This window comes from Chiloscyllium punctatum, chromosome 10 (genome assembly GCF_047496795.1).
Source record: "Chiloscyllium punctatum isolate Juve2018m chromosome 10, sChiPun1.3, whole genome shotgun sequence".
Lineage (NCBI taxonomy): Eukaryota > Metazoa > Chordata > Chondrichthyes > Orectolobiformes > Hemiscylliidae > Chiloscyllium > Chiloscyllium punctatum.
In genome coordinates this window covers 6,892,478-6,916,908 of record NC_092748.1, presented here as the reverse complement: position 1 = coordinate 6,916,908, position 24,431 = coordinate 6,892,478, and the positions used below count along the sequence as shown (strand labels likewise).

The 24,431-nt window shown below is 41.7% G+C and overlaps 1 protein-coding gene across 1 annotated transcript in view; it reads left to right on the top strand.

Moving 5' to 3' along the window:
- The window catches only part of traf3ip1 (TNF receptor-associated factor 3 interacting protein 1), a 174,530-nt gene that overhangs the window by 91,135 nt on the left and 58,964 nt on the right, over positions 1–24,431 (top strand). Inside the window, exons 9-11 of the mRNA XM_072578390.1 lie at positions 2,011–2,104; positions 20,356–20,439; positions 21,746–21,881. Of these exons, the coding sequence (XP_072434491.1) occupies positions 2,011–2,104; positions 20,356–20,439; positions 21,746–21,881 (314 nt within the window). The remainder of the gene's footprint in view (positions 1–2,010; positions 2,105–20,355; positions 20,440–21,745; positions 21,882–24,431) is intronic.

Sequence of the window (24,431 nt, the reverse complement as noted above, 5' to 3'; positions counted from 1 at the left end):
TCATGTTTACCAGACCAAGGCCTACTGCTTTTTTGCACTTGACTACTTGACCTCCATGCTTGATAACATTTGAAATGGTTCCCTCTCCTCAAGTACTTTGCTGCTTGCTTTCAAATGCCATCATCTCTATTCCTCAAAAGAAAACCTTCAATCTCTGACCTTGCAAAGCATCCACCCATTTGTAAATTTTCTTTCTTCTCAAGTCCTTGCCTGTGTGTTTGTTGTCTCTCAAATCTGTGTTCATCTTCACCTTTTCCGCTTTCTATTCAAGTTTCTGTGTTTAACCAATGTAGCAACGTCTGTGTCTGCTGTGCATATGAAAATTGGTGCTCGTTTTTTTTTTGAGCTCTCAGCAGATGTTTTCATGCTCAGCTACTGCCTTCTTTGTGTATATCTCTCCTAGCTGAGAGGAGCTCTCCTTGCTTGGTTCCACTATTACCTCTCCAATGTTAGTAATGCAAATTTTATAACATTTTCACAGATTTTAAGTTGAGAAAAATATTTTGTTTATTAATAAATATACATTATTTGGACTAACCCTAAGATCACCATACAATGCACACCAGAAAAGGTGACCTTTTGAAAGTTGCATAGGGATTTTATGTGCCTTAAACTTTAGAGAAGCTGGATCCATTCTTTGCGCTCAACTTTCTTTGAATGTTTCTCATGATGGCATCCAAGCGATACTACATTAATTCTCAGTTGCCATAAGGTAACAATAATAAGCTCTGAATGCCAGTCAGAGTCCTAATGCAAAAGTTCTAAAAATTAAATGAAAATCAATATTATATATTGTTAATAGAATTAAATTTGTAGCTGTAACAATATAATACGGTCATTGTATTAATGTGACTAAAGGTGGAATTTTCCCATCCCTTCAGGTGATGAAAAGGGGAAGTAACTGGCTCTAGTGAGATATCCCTTTTCATTACCTCTCTGATTAAATTCTAGGCAAGAAGGTCCTCTGGGGCCTCGTTCAACATTCCAGTGGTTAAGGCCTTTAGGTTGTCAATGAATAGCTATTTAATCTCAATTTGCCACTGCCAAGATCCCCTGATTTCCCTGCAAGCTAGAAAAATCAGGGTGTCTTTTCTTGGAGCTTGATTGAACAACCTTCATTTGCAGGAAATAGATGACATGGAAGATCGCAAGACATTGGCCTCTAAAAGCCACCCCCTTCCCATTGCCTCCACCCACCCCCGTCTGCTATGATTTCCAACCCTCTCCACCCCCCCCCCCCCCACCCCAGTAAAGATGCAAAACAAAAACAAACACTTGCTGAAGACTATGCTTTCTAACAACTTTCTGGCCAGAAGGACTCTACTATTGAGGCCTATGATAGTTCAAGAATCTCTTAAATTGATAGGTTTATGCCCCGGCAAGCTATCTACAGTTTGCCAGTAATCTGAGAATTGCAATATAAGAAAATCCCTTAATTGTACTATAGCTTATGTCATTCTTCCAACTTTTTTGGAGATATGTCCATGTGTACTTAATTGATATTTTTAAGAATAAAAGCAAATAAATACGTGTTCCGTACAAAGCAAGGTTAGGTATATTTTGCTCTGATATAAAATATTTTCTAATCAATCTGTTCAGAGATGTAGTAACACATCTCTGGAGGAGGTGGGAGTTGAACCTATCCAGGGGTAGAGACGCTATCATTTGTCAAAAGATCCCTTTTGAATACAGCGAAAGGTCTCAACCACTGGCTATGTATTTCTCCATTTTTATGTTTTTCATACAAAGGAATAGAAATGTCTGTGTTAAAATTCTTAGACTAGTCTTTAAGCATACATCACTCTGTTCTCAGAGGGCTAAATCCTTAAATTTATTCCACTGCATTTATTTTAAAACATCCCATTCACCAATCCACACAGACTGGATAGATGCAGTCATGTTTTTGTACAACAGTAGTTTTTGTTTCAGCACTTTATCTGTTGAAGATAATGTTTTGACTCATTCTTTTACCAATATTACACATCCTCATGATTGCGTGAATATTTTCAGAACTTGAAGCTGCCCACAATTCCATTGAGAGGAAACATACAGCAGAGGTGAATGGAGAGATTCTTGATGAACTTTCCACCCAAGTTGCACAAAGGTTTGATGTCTTTACATTTAATTATTGTTAGCATAGCTGATAAATCCTCTTTCATGTGGCATGTACAGTTTTAAAAAGTTTAATTAATGGGATGTGGGGATTGCTAGTTAAACCAGCATTTAACAACAATTAAGGATGGGCAGATGAATATTCCTTCTGTCTCCTGGCATATGCCTTGTAAATCATGGGCAGACTTTGGAGAGTTGCGAGTTGAGTTCCATGCCTCTCACTTCCTAGCTTCTGAATTGTTCTTGTATCTGCAGTATTTATACAGTTGAATTAGTTCAATTTCTAGTTAATGGTAACCCCCATGATACTGAATAGTGAGGCTTTCAGCAATGGTAATGCCAGTGAATGTCAAAGGGAGATGGTCAGATTCATTCTTGTTCAAGATGATTATTTCCTGATCCTACTAGATATCTCGCACAAGTGTAATTTTAGACTAAAATAAAACTAAGGACTACTGATGCTGGAAACTGAAACAAAAGCCGCAATTGCTGGAGAAACTGAGTGGGTCTGGCAGTATCTGTTAGAGAGAAAGCAAAGTTAACATTTCTGATTTGGTGGCCATTCTTTTGGACTAATCGTAGCTAATAGATGCCTCGAGCAACTGTTTGTGTGGAGTTTGTATGTTCTCCCAGTGTCTGCGTGAATTTCGTCTGGGTGCTCTGGTTTCCTCCCACAATCCAAAGATGTGCAGTTTAGGTAAATTGGCCATGCTAAATTGCTCATAGTGTTCAGGATGTGTAGGTTAGATGCATGAGTCAGGGGTAAATATAAGATAATAAGGTAGGAGAATGGTCTGTATGGGTTACTCTTAGGAGGATCAGTGTGGACTTGTTGGGCCAAAGGGCCTTGTTAGCACGCTGTAGGGTTTCTATGAAAAGGCAGTACATTTTCTGAAGACAGCAGTGGGGAGGGGAACACAGAGAGGAGTAAGCAAGTGAATAGGTGGAGATCTCCACCTAGTCACTTATTCCTTACCCCACCTACCTCCATGTCTTCTGCATATGTATCACCTTTTCCTACCAGGAGTTCTTAAAAACAGTCGGCAGACCTGAAACATTAATTCTGCTTTGTCTCTGCAGATGCTGCCAGACCAGATGAGTTCCTTGAGCAATTTCTGTTCCTGTTTAGAATTTGAGCATTCATGTGGATTAGATAAGAGCGCAGAGTCACAAGCTGAAGCAGGAGAGATCAAAAGGCACAGACAAGGAAGCTGAAATAGCTTTATCAAAAACTTTTTTTTTGATCAGATAAGTGAGACAGAGCAGGAGCCAAATGTTAAAAATGCAAGTATCTTTAGCTCTGCTAAGCTTATTGAGTTACAGCAGAAAGATGAGAATTTAAAGCAGTTGTATCAAAGGCATATACATGGAAGGAGAATGAATGCATCCCTGTGTGTTATTACTTAACAAATGATGTCTTCATGAGGAAATGAAGACCATCACACAGTCAAGCAAATGAGAAATGGGCAGAAGTTCATCAAACTGTTTTGCCAGTAGGGTATAGAAAGGAGGTGCTGCGAGTGGAGCATGAGCTACCACTAAGAGATGATTTAGGAGTGAGGAAAACACATGATAAAATACAAAGACATTTTTACTGGCCTGGACTCCACAAGGATATTTTGCCAGACATGTAATGACATGTTAGCTAATCAGAAAATCACAGGCAGTAATAAAACCTGCACTTTTAATAACCATTCCAGCATTTGAGGAACCTTTCACAAGAGTCTTGATTGATTGCATCGGTCCCCTACCTCAAAAAGTGGGAATAAGTATTTATTAACAATAATGGATGTATCAACTAGATTTCCTGAGGCAATCCCATTATGCAACAGCCCAGCTAAAAGGGTTGTAGAAGAATTACTCATATTTTTTACTAGATATGGACTACGAGTAGAGATAAAGTCAGATCAAGGGTCAAACCTCACATCCAAACTATTCAAGGAGGTTATGGATTGCTTAGGAATAAAATAATTTAAATCTACTACATACCATCCAGAATCGCAGTGAGCACTAGAAAGGTGGCATCAAACACTAAAGACCATGTTGAGGGCTTATAGTCAGGACTATCCAGATGATTGGGCTAAGGGAGTACAGTTTGTGCTTTTTACGATCAGAGATGCACCAAATGAATCAATCAAATTCATTCCATTTGAATTAATTTTTGGGCATGAAGTAAGAGGACCTTTAAAATTGATTAAGGAGAAATTAATAAATCAGAATTCAGAGACAACCCATTTGGACTATGTGTCAAATTTTAGAGAACAACTAAATAAAACTGGGGAATTGGCTGGACGGCACTTAAAAGTATTGCAGCATACAATAAAACAAGAAGCGGATAAGAAATCAAAAATTCACAATTTTGCTATTGCGGATAAGGTATTGGTGTTACTTCCTTCCTGGTGTTACTACTTCCAGTAGTACGTGAACCTTTAAAAGCAAGGTTTAGTGGACCTTATCAAATTGAGAGGAAATGGAGTGAGGTGAACTACTTGACAGGAACTCCAGACAGGAAGAAATCTCAGAGTGTCATGTGAATATGCTCAAAAAGGTATTTTGACAGGGAAGGAAAGCAAAAGGAGAAGGTGTGAATGATTACAACATAGAAAGAAGAACCAAGTTCACAGACATTCCTCCAATTAAATTGGACAATGAGGAAGTTGTCAAAAATTGGGATAAATTATTGAATTTCCTTTCACAAGAAAATCGAAATAACCTGAAGGAGTTACTACTATATATGGGGAGATATGTGTGAATAAACTGGGAAGTACTAACCTAATTATACATGATGTAGATTTAGGAGATGCTGTTCCGATTAAGCAACATCCTTAAAGGCATAACCCTCTAAAGTTGGCACAAGTTCAGAAGGAGATAGAACACATGGTTCAAGATGGCATAATCGAAGTGAGTGACAGTGACTGGAACTCACCCATAGTCATGGTGCCAAAGCCAGATGATACCCAACAGTTATGTGTGGGCTATCGTCAAGTCAATGCTGTTACAAAAACTGGTGAACATCCAATTCTGTAGGACTGTGTTGAAAAGGTGGGACAAGCAACTTGAAGAGAAAAAAATAATAAGACCCGTTGTGGTAAGTAGGTAAGTGCTGCATTTTGCTTGTTCTATTCTTTAGACCTAGTTTTTTTTTAAAAGGTTACTTTTAGAGGGATGGCAGTGAAGGCAGTGCAATGTTCCTCTTGCAACATGTTTTGAGGTGAGGGATGCCATGGTTGTCCCTGCTGATTACACTTGCAGGAAGTGCACCCATCTCCAGCTCCTCCAAGACCGTGTTAGGGAACTGGAGCTGGAGTTGGATGAACTTATGATCATTCGGGAGGCAGAGGTGGTCATAGATTGGAGCTTTAGGGAAGTAGTAACTCCAAAGATTGCAGACAGATGGGTGACAGTGAGGGGGACTGGGAGGAAGCAGCCAGTGCAGGGACCTCCTGCAGCCGTTCCCCTCCAGAACAAGTATACCGTTTTGGATACTTGTGGGGGGGACGACTTACTGGGGCAAGCAGTGGGGTTCAGGCCTCTGGCACGGAGCCTGTCCTCGTTGCTCAGAAGGGAAGGGTGGAGAAGAGCAGAGCAATAGTTATTGGGGACTTGATAGTTCGGGGCACAGATAGGTGGTTCTGTGGGGGCGAGAGAGACTCACGTTTGGTATGTTGCCTCCCAGGTGCAAGGGTACGTGACATCTCTGATCATGTTTTCCAGGTTCTTAAAGGGGGAGGGGGAGTAGCCAAAGTCGTGGTCCACATTGGCACCAATGACATAGGTAGGAGGAGGGCTGAGGTTGTTAGGCATGCTTTCAGGGAGCTAGGTTGGAAGCTCAGAGTTAGAACAAACAGAGTTGTTGTCTTTGGTTTGTTACCCGTGCCACGTGATAGAGAGTTGAGGAATAGGGAGAGAGAACAGTTAAATGCGTGGTGGCAGGGATGGCGCAGGAGGGAGAGATTCCGGTATCTGGATAACTGGGGTTCTTTCTGGGGAAGGTGGGACCTCTATAAACAGGATGGTCTTCACCTGAACCTGAGGGGCACCAGTATCCTTGGGAGGAGGTTTGCTAGTGCTCTTGGGGGGGGTTTAAACTAACTCTGCAGGGGCATGGGAACCTAGATGTAGCTTTAGGGTGCAGGACCTGGAGTGTAGGGAGGTTAGGAACATGGCATCAATCTCAAAGGAGGGTGCCTGTAAACAGGAAAGTGGCTTGAAGTGTGTATACTTCAATGCAAGAAGTATACGAAATAAGGTAGGTGAACTTGCAGTGTGGGTTGGTACCTGGGATTTCGATGTTGTGGCTATTACGGAGACATGGGTAGAACAGGGACAGGATTGGCTGTTGCAGGTTCCAGGGTTTAAATGTTTTAGTAGGGTCACAGGTGGGGGTAAAAGAGGGGGAGGTGTGGCATTGCTTGTCAAAGATAGTATTACAGCGGTGGAAAGGACGATGGATGAAGACTCGTCATCTGAGGTAGTTTGGGCTGAGGTTAGGAATAGGAAAGGTGAGGTCACCCTGTTAGGAGTTTTTTACAGGCCTCCTAATAGTCCTAGAGACGTAGAAGAAAGGATTGCGAGGATGATTCAGGAGAAGAGTGCAAGTAATAGGGTAGTTGTTATGGGGGCTTTAACTTTCCAGATATTGACTGGGAAAGCTATAGCTCGAGTTCGTTAGATGGGTCGGTGTTTGTCCAATGTGTGCAGGAGGGTTTCCTGACACAATATGTAGACAGGCCAACAAGAGGTGAGGCCATACTGGATTTGGTTCTGGGTAACGAACCAGGCCAGGTGTTAGAATTGGAGGTAGGTGAGTACTTTGGGGACAGTGACCACAATTCGGTGACTTTTACTCTAGTGATGGAGAGGGATAAGTGTGCACTGCAGGGCAAGAGTTATAGCTGGGGGCAGGGAAATTATGATGCGGTGAGGCACGACTTAGGATGCGTGGCTTGGAAAAGTAGGCTTCAAGGCAAGGGCGCAATTGATATGTGGAGCTTGTTCAAGGAGCAACTATTGAGTGTCCTTGATAAGTATGTACCTGTCAGGCAGGGAGGAAAGGGTCGTGTGAGGGAGCCGTGGTTTAATAAGGAATTGGAATCCCATGTTAAATGGAAGAGGGCGGCCTATGTAAAGATGAGGCGTGAATGTTCAACTGGGGCGATTGAGAGTTATAAGGTAGCCAGGAAGGATCTGAAGAGAGAGCTAAGAGCAGCAAGGAGAGGACATGAAAAGTCCTTAGTTGGTAGGATTAGGGAAAACCCAAAGGCTTTCTATAGGTATGTCAGGAATAAAATAGTGACGAGGGTAGGAATAGGTCCAGTCAAGGATAGTAGTGGGAAGTTGCGTGCGGAGGCTGAAGAGATTGGGGAGACACTGAATGAATACTTTTCGTCATTATTCACTCAGGAACAGGACATTGTTGCCGATGTGAATACTGAGTCACAAGTAATTAGAATGGATGGCTTTGAGGTATGTAGGGAAGAGGTGTTGGAAATTCTGGAAAGGGTGAAAATAGATAGGTCCCCTGGGCCTGATGGCATTTATCCTAGGATTCTCTGGGAAGAAGGGAGGAGATTGCAGAGCCATTGGCCTTGATTTTTATGTCCTCGTTGTCTACAGGCATAGTGCCAGAAGACTGGAGGATAGCAAATGTGGTTCCCTTGTTCAAGAAGGGGAGTAGGGATAACCCTAGTAACTATAGGCCAGTGAGTCTCACTTCTGTTGTGGGCAAAGTCTTAGAGAGAATTGTAAGGGATAGGATTTATGAACATCTGGATGGGAATAATGTGATCAAGGATAGTCAGCATGGTTTTGTGAAGGGCAGGTCATGCCTCACAAACCTTATTGAATTCTTTGAGAAGGTGACTAAGGAGGTAGACGAGGGTAAAGCGGTAGATGTGGTGTATATGGATTTTAGTAAGGCGTTTGATAAGGTTCCCCATGGTAGGCTACTGCAAAAATTACGGAGGTATGGCATTGAGGGTGAGTTGGAGGTTTGGATTAGGAATTGGCTGACTGGAAGAAGACAGAGGGTTGTAGTTGATGGTAAAGGTTCATCTTGGAGTGCAGTTACTAGCGGTGTTCCGCAAGGATCTGTTTTGGGACCATTGCTGTTTGTCATTTTTTATAAATGACCTGGAGAAGGGGCTAGAAGGTTGGGTGAGCAAGTTTGCGGATGATATGAAAGTCGGTAGAGTTGTTGACAGTGAGGAACGATGTGTCAGATTACAGCGGGATATAGATAAGTTGCAGAGCTGGGCAGAAAGGTGGCAAATGGAGTTCAATGTAGGTAAGTGTGAGGTGATTCACTTTGGTAAGAGTAACAAAAAGATGGGGTACTGGGCTAATGGTCGGATACTTGGTAGTGTGGATGAGCAGCGGGATCTTGGTGTCCATATACACAGATCTCTGAAAGTTGCCACCCAGGTAAATAGTGCGGTGAAGAAAGCATATGGCGTACTGGCTTTTATTGGTAGAGGAATTGAGTTCCGGAGTCCTGAGGTCATGTTGCAGTTGTATAAGATACTGATGCGGCCGCATCTGGAGTATTGTGTGCAGTTTTGGTCGCCATACTATAGAAAGGATGTGGAGGCACTGGAACGGGTGCAGAGGAGGTTTACCAGGATGGTAGGAAAATCGTATGAGGAAAGGCTGAGGCACTTGGGGCTGTTTTCATTGGAGAAAAGAAGGTTTAAGGGTGACTTGATAGAGGTGTACAAGATGATTAGGGGTTTAGATAGGGTTGACCATGAGAACCTTTTTCCACGTATGGAGTCAGCTATTACGAGGGGGCATAGCTTTAAATTAAGGGGTGGTAGGTATAGGACAGATGTTGGGGGTAGATTCTTTACTCAGCGAGTCGTGAGTTCATGGAATGCCCTGCCAGTAGCAGTGGTGGACTCTCCCTCTTTATGGGCATTTAAACGGGCATTGGATAGGCATATGGAGGATAGTGGGCTAGTGTAGGTTAGGTGGGCTTGGATCGGTGCAACATCGAGGGCCAAAGGGCCTGTACTGCGCTGTAGTTTTCTATGTTCTATGTTCTAACTTACCTTTCTAAGTTGGACTTGCTCAAAGGCTACTGGCAGGTAACTTTGTCAGAAAGAGCAAAGGCAATTTTGGCTTTTGTAACATCAAATGGAGTATATCAGTTTTTACCTATATCAGTTTGAAGTCAAGCCATTTAGTATGAAAAACGCTCCGGCCACATTTCAGAGACTAACTAAAAAGGTCATTGCCAGATTACCCAACTGTGTGGTGTATATTGATGAACTGGTAATTTTTATGTTGCTCATGGAAGGAACATATACACATTTATTGGACTTGTTCAATCAACTTTGAAAGGCAGGCTTGGTGGTAAACCTAGCTAAAAGTGAATTTGAGTGTGTGGTGTTGGAAAAGCACAGCAGGTCAGGCAGCATCTGAGGATTAGGAGAATTGATATTTCGGGCATAAGCCCTTCATCAGGAATGTCAGCTTATGCTGAAATTCGAGGACAGTAATGCCAGACTGTTTAGATGGAGGTTTTTGATGCAGCCATTCAATTTGACAATTGTGCATGTAGCAGTCGCAAAAATGTGATTGCTGATGCCTTGTTGAGACTCGAATGAGATACGGAGGCACTCGGTGGTGGTTGTGCCATGGCCTGAATTTAAATGTGGTTGTGCACGTTTGCATGTGTACAGTCAGTGTAGTTTATGTGTGTGTTTTAGAGTACTAACCAGTTTTTTTTGGGGGGGGGGGTTTAAAAGTGAAGCCATCTTTGGATATTGGTTATTTGTTTTTAAGGGGGGGGGGGAGGTGTCACAAAGCTGGTCCTTTTTTTCTAAAAGCTGTTCCTTCTTCTCAAGATTACCAAATATGTGATTTTATTTGAGAGAGGCTGTAAAAACAGCCCAGGTACTGAATTGGCTGGGTTGGTCCAGAGATGAAAAGGGTATTGGGAGGCATTTTTGTCTATGCATAAACAGATGAGACTTTAGGCCACAGCTTTCATGTTTTAGAAGTAACCTACATAATGAAAGGGGAGTGGTCATTCCTGAAAGCTGAAATCTTGTTTTTTTAGTTCAGTTCAGCAGCAGTGTGTGTGAAGAAAGGCTGCTGGAGCTAGTCAGTTGAGACTGGAACTTCTCTCTCTCCTTCTGCCCTTGCAACTTCAACTTGTAAGCTTCTGTTTCATTTTTATTCTGTGTTTAAGGAGTTTGTTTATTGGGACTATTGTGTATTTTCTGAACAGCATAATTAAGTCTAGTTTGGGTAGACTGAGTTCTGTGGGTATTCTGTATTCTGTTCTTTGTGTTTCATTTCATAATTTTGTGAATAAATTTTTGTCTGTTTTAAAACCTGGTAGTCAACTTAGCTAACTTACTCAGGGTAACATTCACTGTACACTTACCGAAACAAATAGCAAAGTTACGGTCTGGGCTGCCTGCTTAAGAATGTTTTGAGAACATTCTTCTCCCTGCACTGCCATCCCTGCTAGTACCCTAATCAGAAAGTTAAATAAAAGAGCTTACCTCATGTATCTCTAGTGTATGTGGTTAGAGGAGGTTGATGGGTGGGAGGCCCGACAAAGATAGGGTCTCGGGTTTAGGAAACACTCACTTATATAGCTGGGGGGGGGGAAATGTCCCTCCTTTCCCAGATTCCTCTGCTCTCCGAGGTGCATCCGCGGCTTAAAGTTTTAAATCAGTGACTCACCTTGCCCAACAAGCCCCAGTCCAAGCTCCAGCTCTTCCTGCTGCTGGCGACTGAAATGGAGGGCTCCAATGCTCAAGGTAAGCTTTTAAAGTTTTAAATCAGTGAAACAGTAAACCATAATGCAGCAATCCTCCAGCAAGTCCAGAAAAAAAATAAAATCACATTTAACACGATCTCAACTCTTGTCAACACATCTTTAAAGGGGAAAGTGCTGGCATACTGGCACTGTCATTGGAAAAGCAATTCAGAGGCCCGGACTAATGGCTCTTGGGATACAATTTAAATCCTAGTCCATAACTAGCTGTAACACAGGTTGTGGAATAGAAGTGTAAGATTGGCGATGTTAATAAACTGTCTTGACATAAGACAATGTATGCATCTGGCTTGCAATCTTACCAGGTAGGCATGAATTCTATTAACAACTTCTTACGAACTTCATTCAGCTTTCCAAGCTTGACCAGGTTTGAAAATAGCATTGTTGACATGTTAAATGAGTTTGAAAGGTCTTGCAAGATTATTTATTTTTTTATCCTTTCACTGGATGTGGATATTGCTGGCAAGATCAGTTTTTGTTGTCCAAACCTTAATTCTCTTGAGTTGAGTGACTTGCTTGACCTTTTGTGGGATTGGAGTCACAAGTAGACCAGCGGAAGTAACAATGACACACAAGTGAATCAGATGGGTTTTTACTCAATCAACTATTTTTGTCATGGTCACCGTTACTAACACTAGCTCTTCTGTTAAATTCCAAATTCATTATTGACTTTAAATCTCACCAGCTGCCATAGTAAGATTTAAATTGTATCCCGAGAGCATTAGTCTGGGCATCTGAATTGCTTTTCCAATGACAGTGCCAGTATGCCAGCACTTTCCCCTTTAAAGATGTGTTGACAAGAGTTGAGATTGTGTTAAATATGATTTTATTTTTTTTCTGGACTTGCTGGAGGATTGCTGCATTATGGTTTACTGTTTCACTGATTTAAAACTTTAAAAGCTTACCTTGAGCATTGGAGCCCTCCATTTCAGTTGCCAGCAGCAGGAAGAGCTGGAGCTTGGACTGGGGCTTGTTGGGCAAGGTGAGTCACTGATTTAAAACTTTAAGCAGCAGATGCACCTCGGAGAGCAGAGGAATCTGGGAAAGAAGGGACACTTTTTTCCCCCCCCCAGCTATATAAATGAGTGTTTTCTAAACCCGAGTCCCTACCCTTTACGGGCTTCCTACCCATCAACCTCCCCTAACCGTATACACTAGGGACACATCAGGTAAGTTTTTTTTAACTTTCTGATTAAGGGTACTGGCAGGGGTGGCAATGCAGGGTGAGGAATGTTCCTCCTGCATGATGTTTGAGGTGAGGGATGGCATTAATATCCCATCCAAGGACGTCTGCAGGAAGTGCACCTAACTCGCTCCTCCAAGACCGCATTTGGGAACTGGAGCAGGAGCAGGAGCAGGAGCAGGATGAATTTTGGATCATTCGGGAGGCAGAGTCTGTGATAATTAAGAGTTACAGTGAAGTAGTTACTCCTAGACATGCAGAAAGCTGGGTTACTGTTAGAAGGGAGAAAAAACCTGCACCCCAGTGCATGACCCTGTGTCATTCCCCTGAAAAACAAGTATATCATTTTGGATACTGTTCAGGGGACGACTTACCAGGGGCATGCACTGGGGTGCAGGTCTCTGGCACAGAGTCTGTCTGTCCCTGTTGCACAGAAGGGAAGGGGGGAAAGGAGGAGAGTGTTAGTCATTGGGGACTCAATAGTTAAAGGGTTAGATAGAAGGTTTGTTGGGAACGAAAGAGACTCCGGGTTGGTGTGTTGCCTCCCCCAGGTGTCGGGGTCTGTGACATCTCAGATTGTGTCTTTGCTGTCCTGAAGGGAGAAGGTGACCTGCCCCAAGTCGTAGTCCGCATAGGTACTAATGACATAGATAGAAAGAGGGAGATCGATGTAAGACAGCATTTCAGGGAGCTAGGGTGGAAGCTGAGACCAAGAACAAAGAGTTGTTATCTCTGGATTGTTATCCATGCCATGTGATAGCGAGGCAAAGAACAGGGAGAGATATCAGCTGAACATGTGGCTGCAGGGATGGTGCAGGAGGGAGGGTTTCAAGTTTATGTATAATTGGGGCACATTTTGGGGAAGGTGGGACCTCTACAAACAGGACGGTCTTCACTTGAACCATAGGAGTACTAATATCCTGGGTGGGAAGTTTGCTCGTGCTATTTGGGTGGGTTTAAACTAGCTCAACAGTGGGGTGGGAACCTGTGTTGTAGTTCCAGTACACAGGAGGATGAGGGTAGGGAGGACAAGGACAGGATTTCACTGTCACAGGAGTGTGTGGCAGACAGCAGGGTTGAAGTGTGTCTATTTCAGCATCGGGAATATCCGGAATAAGGTTGGGTGAGCTTGCAGCATGGATAGGTAACTGGACTTCGATGTTGTGGCCATTTCAGAGACATAGAGCAAGGTCAGGAATGGATGTTGGAGGTTCCATGGTTTAGATCTTTCATTAAGATCAGGGAAGGTGGAAAAAGAGGGAGATGTGTGGCTTTGTTAGTCAAGAATGGTATAACGGTGACTGAAAGAACTTTTGACGAGGACTCGTCTACTGAGGTGGTACGGGCTGAGGTAAGAAACAGGAGAGGACAGGTCACACTGCTGGGAGTTTTTTATAGGCCTCTGCCAAGTTCCAGAATGTGGAGGAGAGGATTGGCAAATTGATTCTGGGCAAGAGGGAAAGGAACAGGGTGGTTATTATGAGGGATTTTAACTTCCCCAACATTGACTGGAAATGCTATAACTCGAGTACGCCGGATGGATCGGTTTTTGTCCAATGTGTGCAAGAGGGTTTTCTGACACAGTATGTCGACAGGCCAACAAGAGGGAGGCCACACTGTATCTGGTACTTGGTAATGAACCAGGCCGTGTTTGATTCGTGATAGGTGGTGAGCACTTTGACTATAATTCAGTTACATTTAGTTTAGTGATTGAAAGGGATAGGTACATGCCACAGGGTAAGAGTTATAGATGGGGAAAGGGCAATTATAATGCAATTAGGCAAGATTAGGAGGCATAGGATGGGGCAGCAAAATACAGGGGATGGGGACAATCGAAATGTGGAGCTGGTTTATGGAACAGATATTGTGTGTCTTTGATGGGTATGTCCCTGTCAGGCAGGGAGGAAGTGATAAGGTAAGGGAACCGTGGTTTATTAAAGAAATTGTATCTCTTGTTAAGCGGAAGAGGGAGGCTTATGTGATGTTTAAGTGAGATGGTTCAGTTGAGGCGATAGAGAGTTAGAGTATCTAGGAAGAATTTAAAGAGAGAATTAATAAGAGCAAGGAGGGTACATGAGCAGTCTTTAGCAGGTTAGAATAAAGGTGAACCCTAAAGCTTTCTATTAATATATGAGGAATAAATGGATAACTAGGGTACGAATCGGGCATATGAAAGACAGAAGTGGTAAGTTGTGTGTGGACCCTGTGGAGATTGGAGAGGTGCTAAACAAATATTTCTCGTCTGTTTTCACACAGGAGAAGGAGAATATTGTAGAGGAGAAGACTGAGGTACAGGCTATTCGACTTGTAAGGATTGAGTTTAGTAAGGAGGAGGTGTGAAGGTAGATAAGTCCCCTGGGCTGGCTGCGATTTTTCCAAGAATTCTCTGGGAAGCTAGGGAGGAGATGGTGAGCCTTTGGCCTTGATTTGCAGGTTTAGTACCAGAGGACTGGAGGATTGCAAGTTGTGCCCTTGTTCAAGAAGGGCAGGAGGGATGACCCACGTAATTATAGACCAGTGAGCCTTACGTCTTTTGTAGGAAAGGTTTTGCAAAAGATTGTAAGAGGTAGGATTTATAATCATCTAGCAAGCAACAATTTGATTGGAAATAGTCAACATAGATTCATCAAGGGCAGGTTGTGTCTCACAAACCTCATTGGGTTTTCTGAGAAGGTGACCAAGCATGTAGAAGAGGGTAGGGCAGTTGACGTGCTGTACGTGGATTTCAGTAAAGCCTTTGAGGTCCCACATGGTAGGCTATTGGAGAAAAAGCAGAGGCATGGGATTGAAGGTGATTTAGCAGTTTGGGTTAGAAACTGGCTTTCTGTCAGAAGGCAACGAGTAATGGTTGATGGAAAATATTCAGCCTGGATTCTGGTTACTAGTGGTGCATCACAATGATCTGTTTTAGGACCATTGCTGTTTGTCATTTTTATAAACTACCAGGACGCAGACATGAGTGGATGGGTTAGTAAGTTTGCAATTGATACTAAAGTCAGTGGACAGTGTGGAAGAATGTTGCAGGTTGCAGGGAGACTTGGATAAACTGCAGAATTGGGCTAAGAGGTGGCAAATGGAGTTCAATGCAGATAAATGTGAGGTGATTCACTTTGGAAAGAATAACAGGAAGATAGAATAGTGGGTCAATGGAAAGGTTCTTGGTAGTGTGGACGTGCTGAGAGATCTTGGTGTCCATGTACATAGATCCCTGAAAGTTGCCACCCAGGTTGATAGTGCTGTTAAGAAGACATACGGTGTGTTAGGTTTTATTGGTAGTGGGATTGAGTTCTGGAGCCGTGATGTCATGTAACTGTACAAAACAATCATGCGGCCTCACTTGGAGTATTGTGTGCAGTTCTGCACGCCCCAGATGTGGAAGCTTTGGAAGGATATGGAAGCTTTGGAAAAGGTGCAGAGGAGATTTGCCAGCATGTTGCCTGTTCTGGAGGGAAGTTCTTATGAGGGGAGGCTGAGGGACTTGGGTCTGTTCTCATTGGAGAGAAGGCTAAGAGGGGATTTACTAGAGACATACAAGATGATCAGAGGATTAGATAGGATGGACAGTGAGAGTCTTTTTCTGAGGATGATGACATCTGCTTACACGAGGGGCTATAGCTGCAAATTGAGGGGTGATAGATTTAAGACAGATGTCATGGGCAGGTTCTTTACTCAGAGTGGTAAGGACGTGGAATGCCCTGCCTGCCAATGTAGTTAACTCAGCCACATTAGGGGCATTTAAACAGTCCTTGGATAAGCATATGGATGATGATGGGATAGTATAGAGTGATGGTCTTAGATTAGTTTACAGGTTGGCCCAACATCGAGGGCCGAAAGACCTGTTCTGCGCTGTGTTGTTCTTTGGTGAATGGGTGGGGGAGTGATGTGCAATATCATAGTTAACCCGGCTGTTGAAATTGCTTTCAAAGGTACCAGTGATGCATTGCCTTTCTGTGTTCAGTTATACATTGACAAGTGGCATGTGGCTCCTTTTTGGTCTGCACAACTACACATCATCACTGATGTCTGAAGCACTGTGCCTTCTGGTATCTGGACCAGATTGACCTTTGTCTTTACCTTGACTGTTGTTTTCTTCAGGTTGTTATGGAAGGTTTGTTTGTGGCCTGACTTATGAATGTATAAATTAGGAGCAGGCATAGGCCATTCAGCACCTCTGCTTTGCCATTTTATTGAGATCATGGTTGATCTGATTGTGGCCTTAATTCCATGTTCCCATCTTCTCTTCAACAACTGCGCAACCTTGTCTGGTGTAAGAGTAAAACAGGGAAGGTGACTCAACTATGGCTAACAAGAGAAATCAGGAACGGTGTTAAAGTCAAAGAGGATGCACATAAATTGGCCAGAAAAAGCAGCAAACCTGAGGAATGGGAGAATTTTTTAAACTTTTAAATTCAGCAGAAGAGGACAAAGGGTTTAATTCAGAAAGGGAAAATAGAATTGAAAGTAAGCTTGTGGAAAGCATTAAAAACTGACTGCAAAAGCTTCTATAGATATGTGAAGGGAAAAAGACTGGTGAAGACAAATGTAGGTCCCTTGCAATTAGGATCAGGTGAATTCATAACGGACAACAAAGATAGGGAAGACCAGTCGAACAAATACTTTGGGTCTATCTTTAAGGAGGAGACAAATAATCTTTGGGCTTGCTAGGGACAGAGAGTTAAGCATGAAGGAGGAACGGATGGAAATCCTTATTAGTTAGGAAATGGTATTGGGGAAATTGATGGGATTAAAACCCAAAAAGCCTCTGGGAGATGATTTCCATCCCGGGTATGTAAGGAAGTGACCTTCGAAATAGCAGATGAGTTGATGATAATTTTCCAGTATTCTGTAGAGTTCCATTGGACTGGAGGGTAGCTAATGTAAATCTTCTTTAAAAAATAAGGGAGAGAAAATGGGAAGTTATAGGCCACTTAGCCTGACATTGATGGTTGGGAAAATGCTGGAGTCAGTCCTTAAGGATGTAATAATTGAATATTTGGAAAGCAGTGGACAGAATTGGTCCTAGTCGGCATGGATTCACTAAAGGGAAATCTTGCTTGACAGACTTTCTGCAATCTTTTGAGAATGTGATCAGTAGAATAGACAATGGTAAATGAGTAGATGTTGTGTATCTAGACTTTCATAAGTTCCACACAGGAGATTAGTTAGGAAATTTAAAGCTCATGGTATCGGAGGTAATGTATTGACTTGGATAGTGAAATGGTTGGTAGATAGAAAGCGAAGAGTTGGAATAAACAGGTCCTTTACAGAGTGGCAGGCGGTGATGTGTGGGATGCCGCAGGGTTCAGTGCTGGGACCTCAGGTGTTCACCATAATACATTAAAGATTTGAACGAAGGAATGGAATGCTATATCTCCAGATTTACAGGTGACACTAAACTGGATGGCAGTGTGTGCTGTGAGAATGATTCTAAGAGGTTGCAGGGTAATTAGGACAGACTGTGGCTGAGTGGGCAAATACTTGACAAATGCAATATAATGTGGATTAATGTAAGGATATCCATTTCGGTCACAAAAACAGGAATACGGATTATTATCTGAATTCTGGCAGTATAGGAAAACGTGAGGTGCAATGAAACCTGCGTGTCTGATGGCATGTACTCCTTCACTGCAAGAGGATTTGAGTATTGGAGTAGGATTTCTTGCTGCAGTTATACAGGGCCTTGGTGAGGCCACACCTTGGGAATTGTGTGCAGTTCTGGTCTCCTAGTCTGAGGAAGGACATGCTTGCTATTGAGGGAGTCCAGCGAAGGTTAACCAGATTGATTTCTGGGATGGCAAGACTAACATGTGAAGAAAGATTGGAGCGATTGGGCTTGTATTTGCTGGAATTTAGAAGAATGAGGTGGGATCTCATAGAAACATATAAAAATTCTAATGGAACTGGACAGGCTAGATGTGAAAATAATGTTCCCAGTGTTGGGCAAGTCCAGATCTAGGAGTCACAATCTAAGAATAAGGGTAAGCCATTCAGGACTGAGATAAGGAAGAATTTCTTCACTCAGTGTTGTGAACCTGTGGAATTCTTTCCTGCAGGAAGCTGTTTGGGCCATTTCATAGATTCAAGAGGGAGCCGGATGTGGCCTTGCAGCGAAAGGGATCAAGGGGTATGGGGAGAGGGTGGGAATGAGATACTGGGATTCATGATCAGCCGTCATTGTATTGATTGGTGGTGCAGGCTGAAAGGACTGAATGGTCTACGCCTGCACCTGATTTCTATGTTTCTATCTAAAAACATTGCCTCTATTGTTACTAAAGAGACTAAATATCTTTTAATTTAAAAGTATTTAATGAAGCCACTTACCCAAAAGGGGAAGGATCCTTTCAGCATCCACCCTATCAAGCCCCATCGGGTGCTTGTATATTTCAATAAAATCACCTCTCATTTTTCTTAACTCCAATATGTACAGACTTACCTATCTAACCCTTCTTCCCAAAGATAACTACCTCATGCCAGATATCAGTTGAATGAACCTTCTCTAAAATGCCTCTAATGCATTTCCACCCACTCTTAAATAAGAAAATCGTAACATTGTACATAATGCTGCCAGGTGTTGCCTTATCAGTGCTCTAAACAATTGTGGCAAGCAATTCCGTATCTTATAATTCCATTTCCCTTGTAATAAATGACAACGTTCTATTTGCCTTCTTAATTTCTTGTATTGACATGCAAACCTGTTGTCATTCATGCAGCAGGACATCAAGAGCCCTCTACCTGGGTTCTGCAATCTCTATTTAAGTGATAAACCAGTTTTCTATACTTGCTGCACAAATGTACAGGTTCACGTTTTCTCTCCATATATTTCACTGAAAGAGGTCAGAGTGGAGTATAAAGAACAAAGAAAGTTACTGCACAGGAACAGTCCCTTCAGTCTTCCTGAGTCTTCAGTCAAGCCTATGCTGATCCAGACTCTCTATCTAAATCTGTTGCCTATTTTGTCAAGGTCTGTATCCCTCAGCTCCCTGCCCATTCATGTATCTGTCTAGATACATCTTAAATGAAGCTATTGCACCTGCCTCTACCACTTCCACTGGCATCGCGTTCCAGGCATTCACCACCTTCTGCGTAAAGAACTTACCAAGCAAATCTCCCCTAAACCTTTCCCCTCACTTTGAACCTCTGACCCCTAGTAATTGAGTCCTCCATTCTGGGAAAAAGTTTCTTGCTATCTACCCTGTCTATACCTCTCATGATTTTGTAGACCTCAATCAGATCCCCCCACAACCTCCGTCTTCCTTATGAAAATAATCCTAATCTACTCAACTTTTCTTCATAGCCAGCATCCTCCTGGTGAACCTCCTCTGTACCCTCTCCAAAGCATCCATATCCTTTTGGTAATGTGGCGACCAGAACTGTATGCAGTATTCCAAATGAAGCCAAACCAAAGTCTTATTCAACTGTAATATGACTTGCCAACTCTTGTATTCAAAACCCAGTCCGATGAAGGAAAGCATGCCATATGCCTTCTTGACCACTCTATTGACCTATGTTGCCACCTTCAGAGAACAATGGACCTGATCACCCAGATCTCTCCATACATCAATTTTACCCAGGACTTTCCAGTTACTATATAGTTCTCTCTTGAATTGGATCTTCCAAAAAGCATCACCTTGCATTTGGTCGGATTGAACGCCAGCTGCCATTTTTCTGAACAGCTCTCCAATCTATCTATATTCTGCCGTTTTCTCTGACAGTCCCCATCACTATCTGCTCCTTCTGTACGCTATCCACTAACTTTACATACTATTGCCATAGAAGGTCTCTTCAGGGTAAATATTTTGTACTTTACCTGTTCAGAGATGTTATTACATATCTCTGAATTGGATAGTGCTTGAACGTTTCAACATTAAACACAGTTGCTGCTTTTCTGGGTTTTGGCTTGAGATTCATTTCTTGATTATTAAGATTTTGTTCATGATGAAAGTTAATTTCAAACTGAATGAAATATGATGATTTTAGCATAGAAGGATGCCATTTGGCCTGACATGTCCATGCTGACTGCCTGTGAGAACAGTTTACCTTGACTGTCCCCGCCACATCTTCTCCATAGCTCTGTAATTCCTTTTTTTAAGATAATTATTCAATTCTCGTTTGATGCCTTGGTTGAATCTGCCTTCACAAAATTCCCAGGCAGTGTATTACATATCCAACAATTCACTGTAGAACAGTTTGCCCTCATGTCATAGTTGTTGCATTTTAAACTTTTATTCATTATTATGTGATTGAAATAAAAGATTGTGTTCTTGAACAGCAAGCGAGTACCTCGACCAGGCAGTGCAAGACCAGCGCCTCCCAGAGTGAAGAAGCAGGAAAGTCCAGACTCCCCTTCAGAAAGGTAGGTTTTTCTTTTATGATTATTGTTGTCGAGTGGATGTCCTGGAAATTTGCTATGTATTAAGCAAAAACAATGTCCTGCAATTCATTAGGTTCTTATATCATAAATTGAAGATGTTTTTGCTGGTAAATATACATGTTATCAGTGAATTGCAAGGTGATAATTAAATAATAAGATTCATGTGATTGTACTCTAGCTTCCTCTATGATCAAGAAAGATCATCAAGGTATGTTGAGTTATTGACAGATAGGAAGCAAGCAAGGAATAAGGAATCTGATTGCTTGAATTTAAATTGGTAAAAAAATTAAGTTTATAGCAATTATTTGAGCCCCTTGAATGAATAAACAGCTCCAACCAGTGAGATTTGTCAACTGAAATTATGAAAGCAAGAACACTCTTGACATAAGGCTGGGAATGTTTTGTTTGTTTATTGTTAAATTGTAATTAATTTCTCGTGGGCACACCCAAAATTAAAGAATACGTAAACTACTTCGAGTATGAGAAATATGACATTAAATCGTTTGAAAGTTGTTGGAATTAGATTTAAGAGTGATATTATTGAAATAGTAGTAAGATATTTTATGTGATGATGGTTATGTAGTTTATAAGCCCTTTTAATCCCAAACATGATGGAGAAAAAGCCCAGTCTGAAGGGGAAAAGAATTTTAATCAAGAAAAATCATCAAGGTATGTAGAGTTATTGACAGATAGGAGGTAAACCAGGAATATTATCTTAATGGAAGCAAGGAATAAGGAATCTGATTGCTCAAATTTAAATTAGTAAAAAAATTAAGTTTATAGCAATTACTAAGAGTAACAAATTATTTCAAAAAAGAGTAATGCATTTTTATTACATAATTTGTCAGAAAAAGGAATAGATTTTAGGGGGCATTCATGATTTAATTGAATGATAAACAGGAAAAGGAAGAAGTGAGGACAGCAGATGCTGGAAATTAGAGTCGAAAAGTGTGGCACTGGAAAAGCAGATCAGGCAGCATCCAAGGAGCAGGAGAATTGATGAAGGGCTTATGCTCTGTCTGATATGCTATGCTTTTCTAGCGCCACACTTTTTGACTCTGATAGACAGGAAGAGTATATTAAAGGGGTGAGCTTCAGAAGTTTCAAGATACTTTGTATTGCCGCACATTTTAAAGAAAAAATAAACGATGTATTGTCTTGACAGCTGTCATAGCATTGCAGAAGTTTATACCACAGAAATAGGTAATTAGTATCTAATGTGTCCCACATAACTTAAATTCCATTTTAATATGTGTTTTTTTTTACTGGTTTTATTGTGTTTTTCCAGAATTGGTAGTGCAAAACCTGTCACTAATTTAATAGTGGATAAAGGAAAGAATGTTGAAGAGGAAGAGGATGACGATGAACAGTTTGTGGTGGAAGAAGCAGTCTCACAGCTGCCAGATATGCCTGAGATGGAACCTGTAAGTCAAGAATTTTTTTTCACTGGATTTACTCACTTCCTTGGGGCAGTAATTGCTGTTTTTATAAGTTTTACATTGTTTTTGGAACTTCTGAAAATAAAATCAGAAACAAAAATACTTTAAAAGGGAGGAAAGGGAGTGAGTTTTGGGACAGCGATCATGTGAATAGGTCAGACACTGAAGAATTGCATAAAGCTCAGAGATCAACTTTTTAATGAAGTAGCGAACAAGTGTAGTTTCACAACTGTCAGAATGAGAAATTGCATAAGGGCTCTGGAGATCTGGTTTTACTGAAACAACAAACAAGCAGTGTAGTTAGGTAGTTAGCAGTGACGTGGGAGGGCTAACATCCAGCTTCATGTGCACTGACAGATGTATCAGTGACTTAAAAAAAAATCACTGCCCAAAACTGCAGGAGAAGAGGATGACCTTCAGATTTTTGAGCCTGATACGCTAAGTGTTTGATTTTCAGATTTATTAAACTTCTAAATCTTAATGTCATTTTTTGTAAATCTGTAAAAATAAAGTGAGTTTTTTTAATTATGTTTGTATTGAGATCTAGCTCTTGATTGACTTCTAATTGTTATTTGGTTATTCCCAGAGCAGTGTTTTCAAGCAGTAAGACTGCTAATGCTGTTTTTTTGAGCAATGTGTGTTGTGTTTGTTTTTAGTTAATTTCTGGTTCTGTAGATTGTTAAAGGGACAGAAATGGCTTTTAGTAGGACAATGTGCTCTTCCTGTCAGGTGTGGGAGATCAGGAAAAATTTGAACATTCTGTCTGCAGGAAGTGTTTGGTTTCAAATCCTATTGGACCACATGGATAGGTTGGAATGCAAGTTAGAGACAATGAGGAGTTTACAAGGGCAAATGAGTGTGATGGATGGCAGATATGGAAGGTGGAGACATCACAGATATAGTCAGGTGATGGTTGACTGCTAGGAATAGGGGAGAGTTAATCAGATAGTGAAGGAGTCTTCTGTGGTTATCCCCATCCTAAACAGTTATGCTGTTTTGGATGCTGTAGGGGGCATGGCCTCTCCGGTTTCTTGCTCTGTGACTGGCTGTATTGTAATGAGGAGTATGTCAGTTTCCAAGCCATCAATTATAATAGGGGACTCTGGAGCACAAACATATGTTCTGTGGCCGTCAGCGAGACATTAGGATGATCTTGACCCTGGCACCAGGGAGGCAACGATGTCTCAGAGGGTGCAGCATAGTCCAAAATGGGAGAGTGACCAGCAGAACATCGTAGTGCATATTGATATCAATGATGTAGCAGGGAAAGGGATGAAGTTCTGCACAGAGAATGTAGGAAACTAGGCAGGAGGTTAAAATGTAGGTCTTCAAGGGTAGTAATATCTGATTTACTCCTGGTGAGCTTTGCGGAGAACAAGGTCAGACTGATAAATTAAACCTCATTTACTGCAATACAGGTAAGGCAGATGAAACTGAGGGCATGGTTGGGAACATGGGAGTGGGGTATTGTAGCTATTATAGAAACATGACTCTGAGATGAATAGGACTGGCAGTTTAATATTCTGGGTATAGATCCTGCAGGAGGGATAGAAAGGGAGACGGGGGGCGGCGAGAGGGGAGGGGGGGAGCGGTTGGCATTTTTGGTTAGGGATAACAATACGGTTGTACTGACAGAGGATTTTTTTGAAATACATCTAAGGAAGATATTTAGGTGGAACTGAGAAATAAGAAAGGGATGATCGCCTTGTTAGGATTGTATTACAGGCCATCCAATAGTCAACAGGAAATTGAGAAGCAAATATGTAAGGAGACCTCAGGTACCTGTTAGAATAATAGGGTTGTAATGGTAGGGGATTTTAAATTTCCAAACATAGACCCAAACTGTCTTAGTGTTAAGGGCTTGGATGAAAGGAAATTCAAATGTGTAGTAGGAAACTTTATTTTAGTACCTACTAGAGAAGGAGTAATACTTAACTTTCTGTTGGGAAATAAGGTAGGGCAAGTGACTAATGTATCAGTGGGAAGCATTTTTGGGGCAAGTGATCATATTTAAAATCATTATGGACAAGAATAGAACTGATTAAAACATTCTAAATTGGAGCAAGGCCAATTTTTACAGTACTACACAGGAATTTACTTCCAAAAGTTGAGGGGAGACTATATGCGAGTAAAGGTATGTTTGGGAATGGGAAGTTTTTAAAAATGAAATGACGAATGTTCAGAGATTAGTATATTCTTGTTAGTGTGAAGGGCAAGACGTTTAGATGTAGGGAATGCTGGATGACTAGAGAAATTGAGGTTTCGGTCAAGAATAAGAAGGAAGCCTATGTCAGGAATAGATAGCTGGGTTCGAGAGAATCCTTAGAGGTGTATACTTGAGGGAAATCAGGAGAGTAAAAAGGGGGCATGAGATAGCTTTGGCAAATAGAGTTAAGAAAAATTTTAAAAAGATTCATCAAGTATGTAAGTAAGCGAGCTACAAATCTTCTGAAAAAGTTTATTAAGGGCAGAAGAGTAACTAGGGAGAGAACAAGACCTTAAAGGTCAACGTGGCCGTCTATGTGTGGAACCATA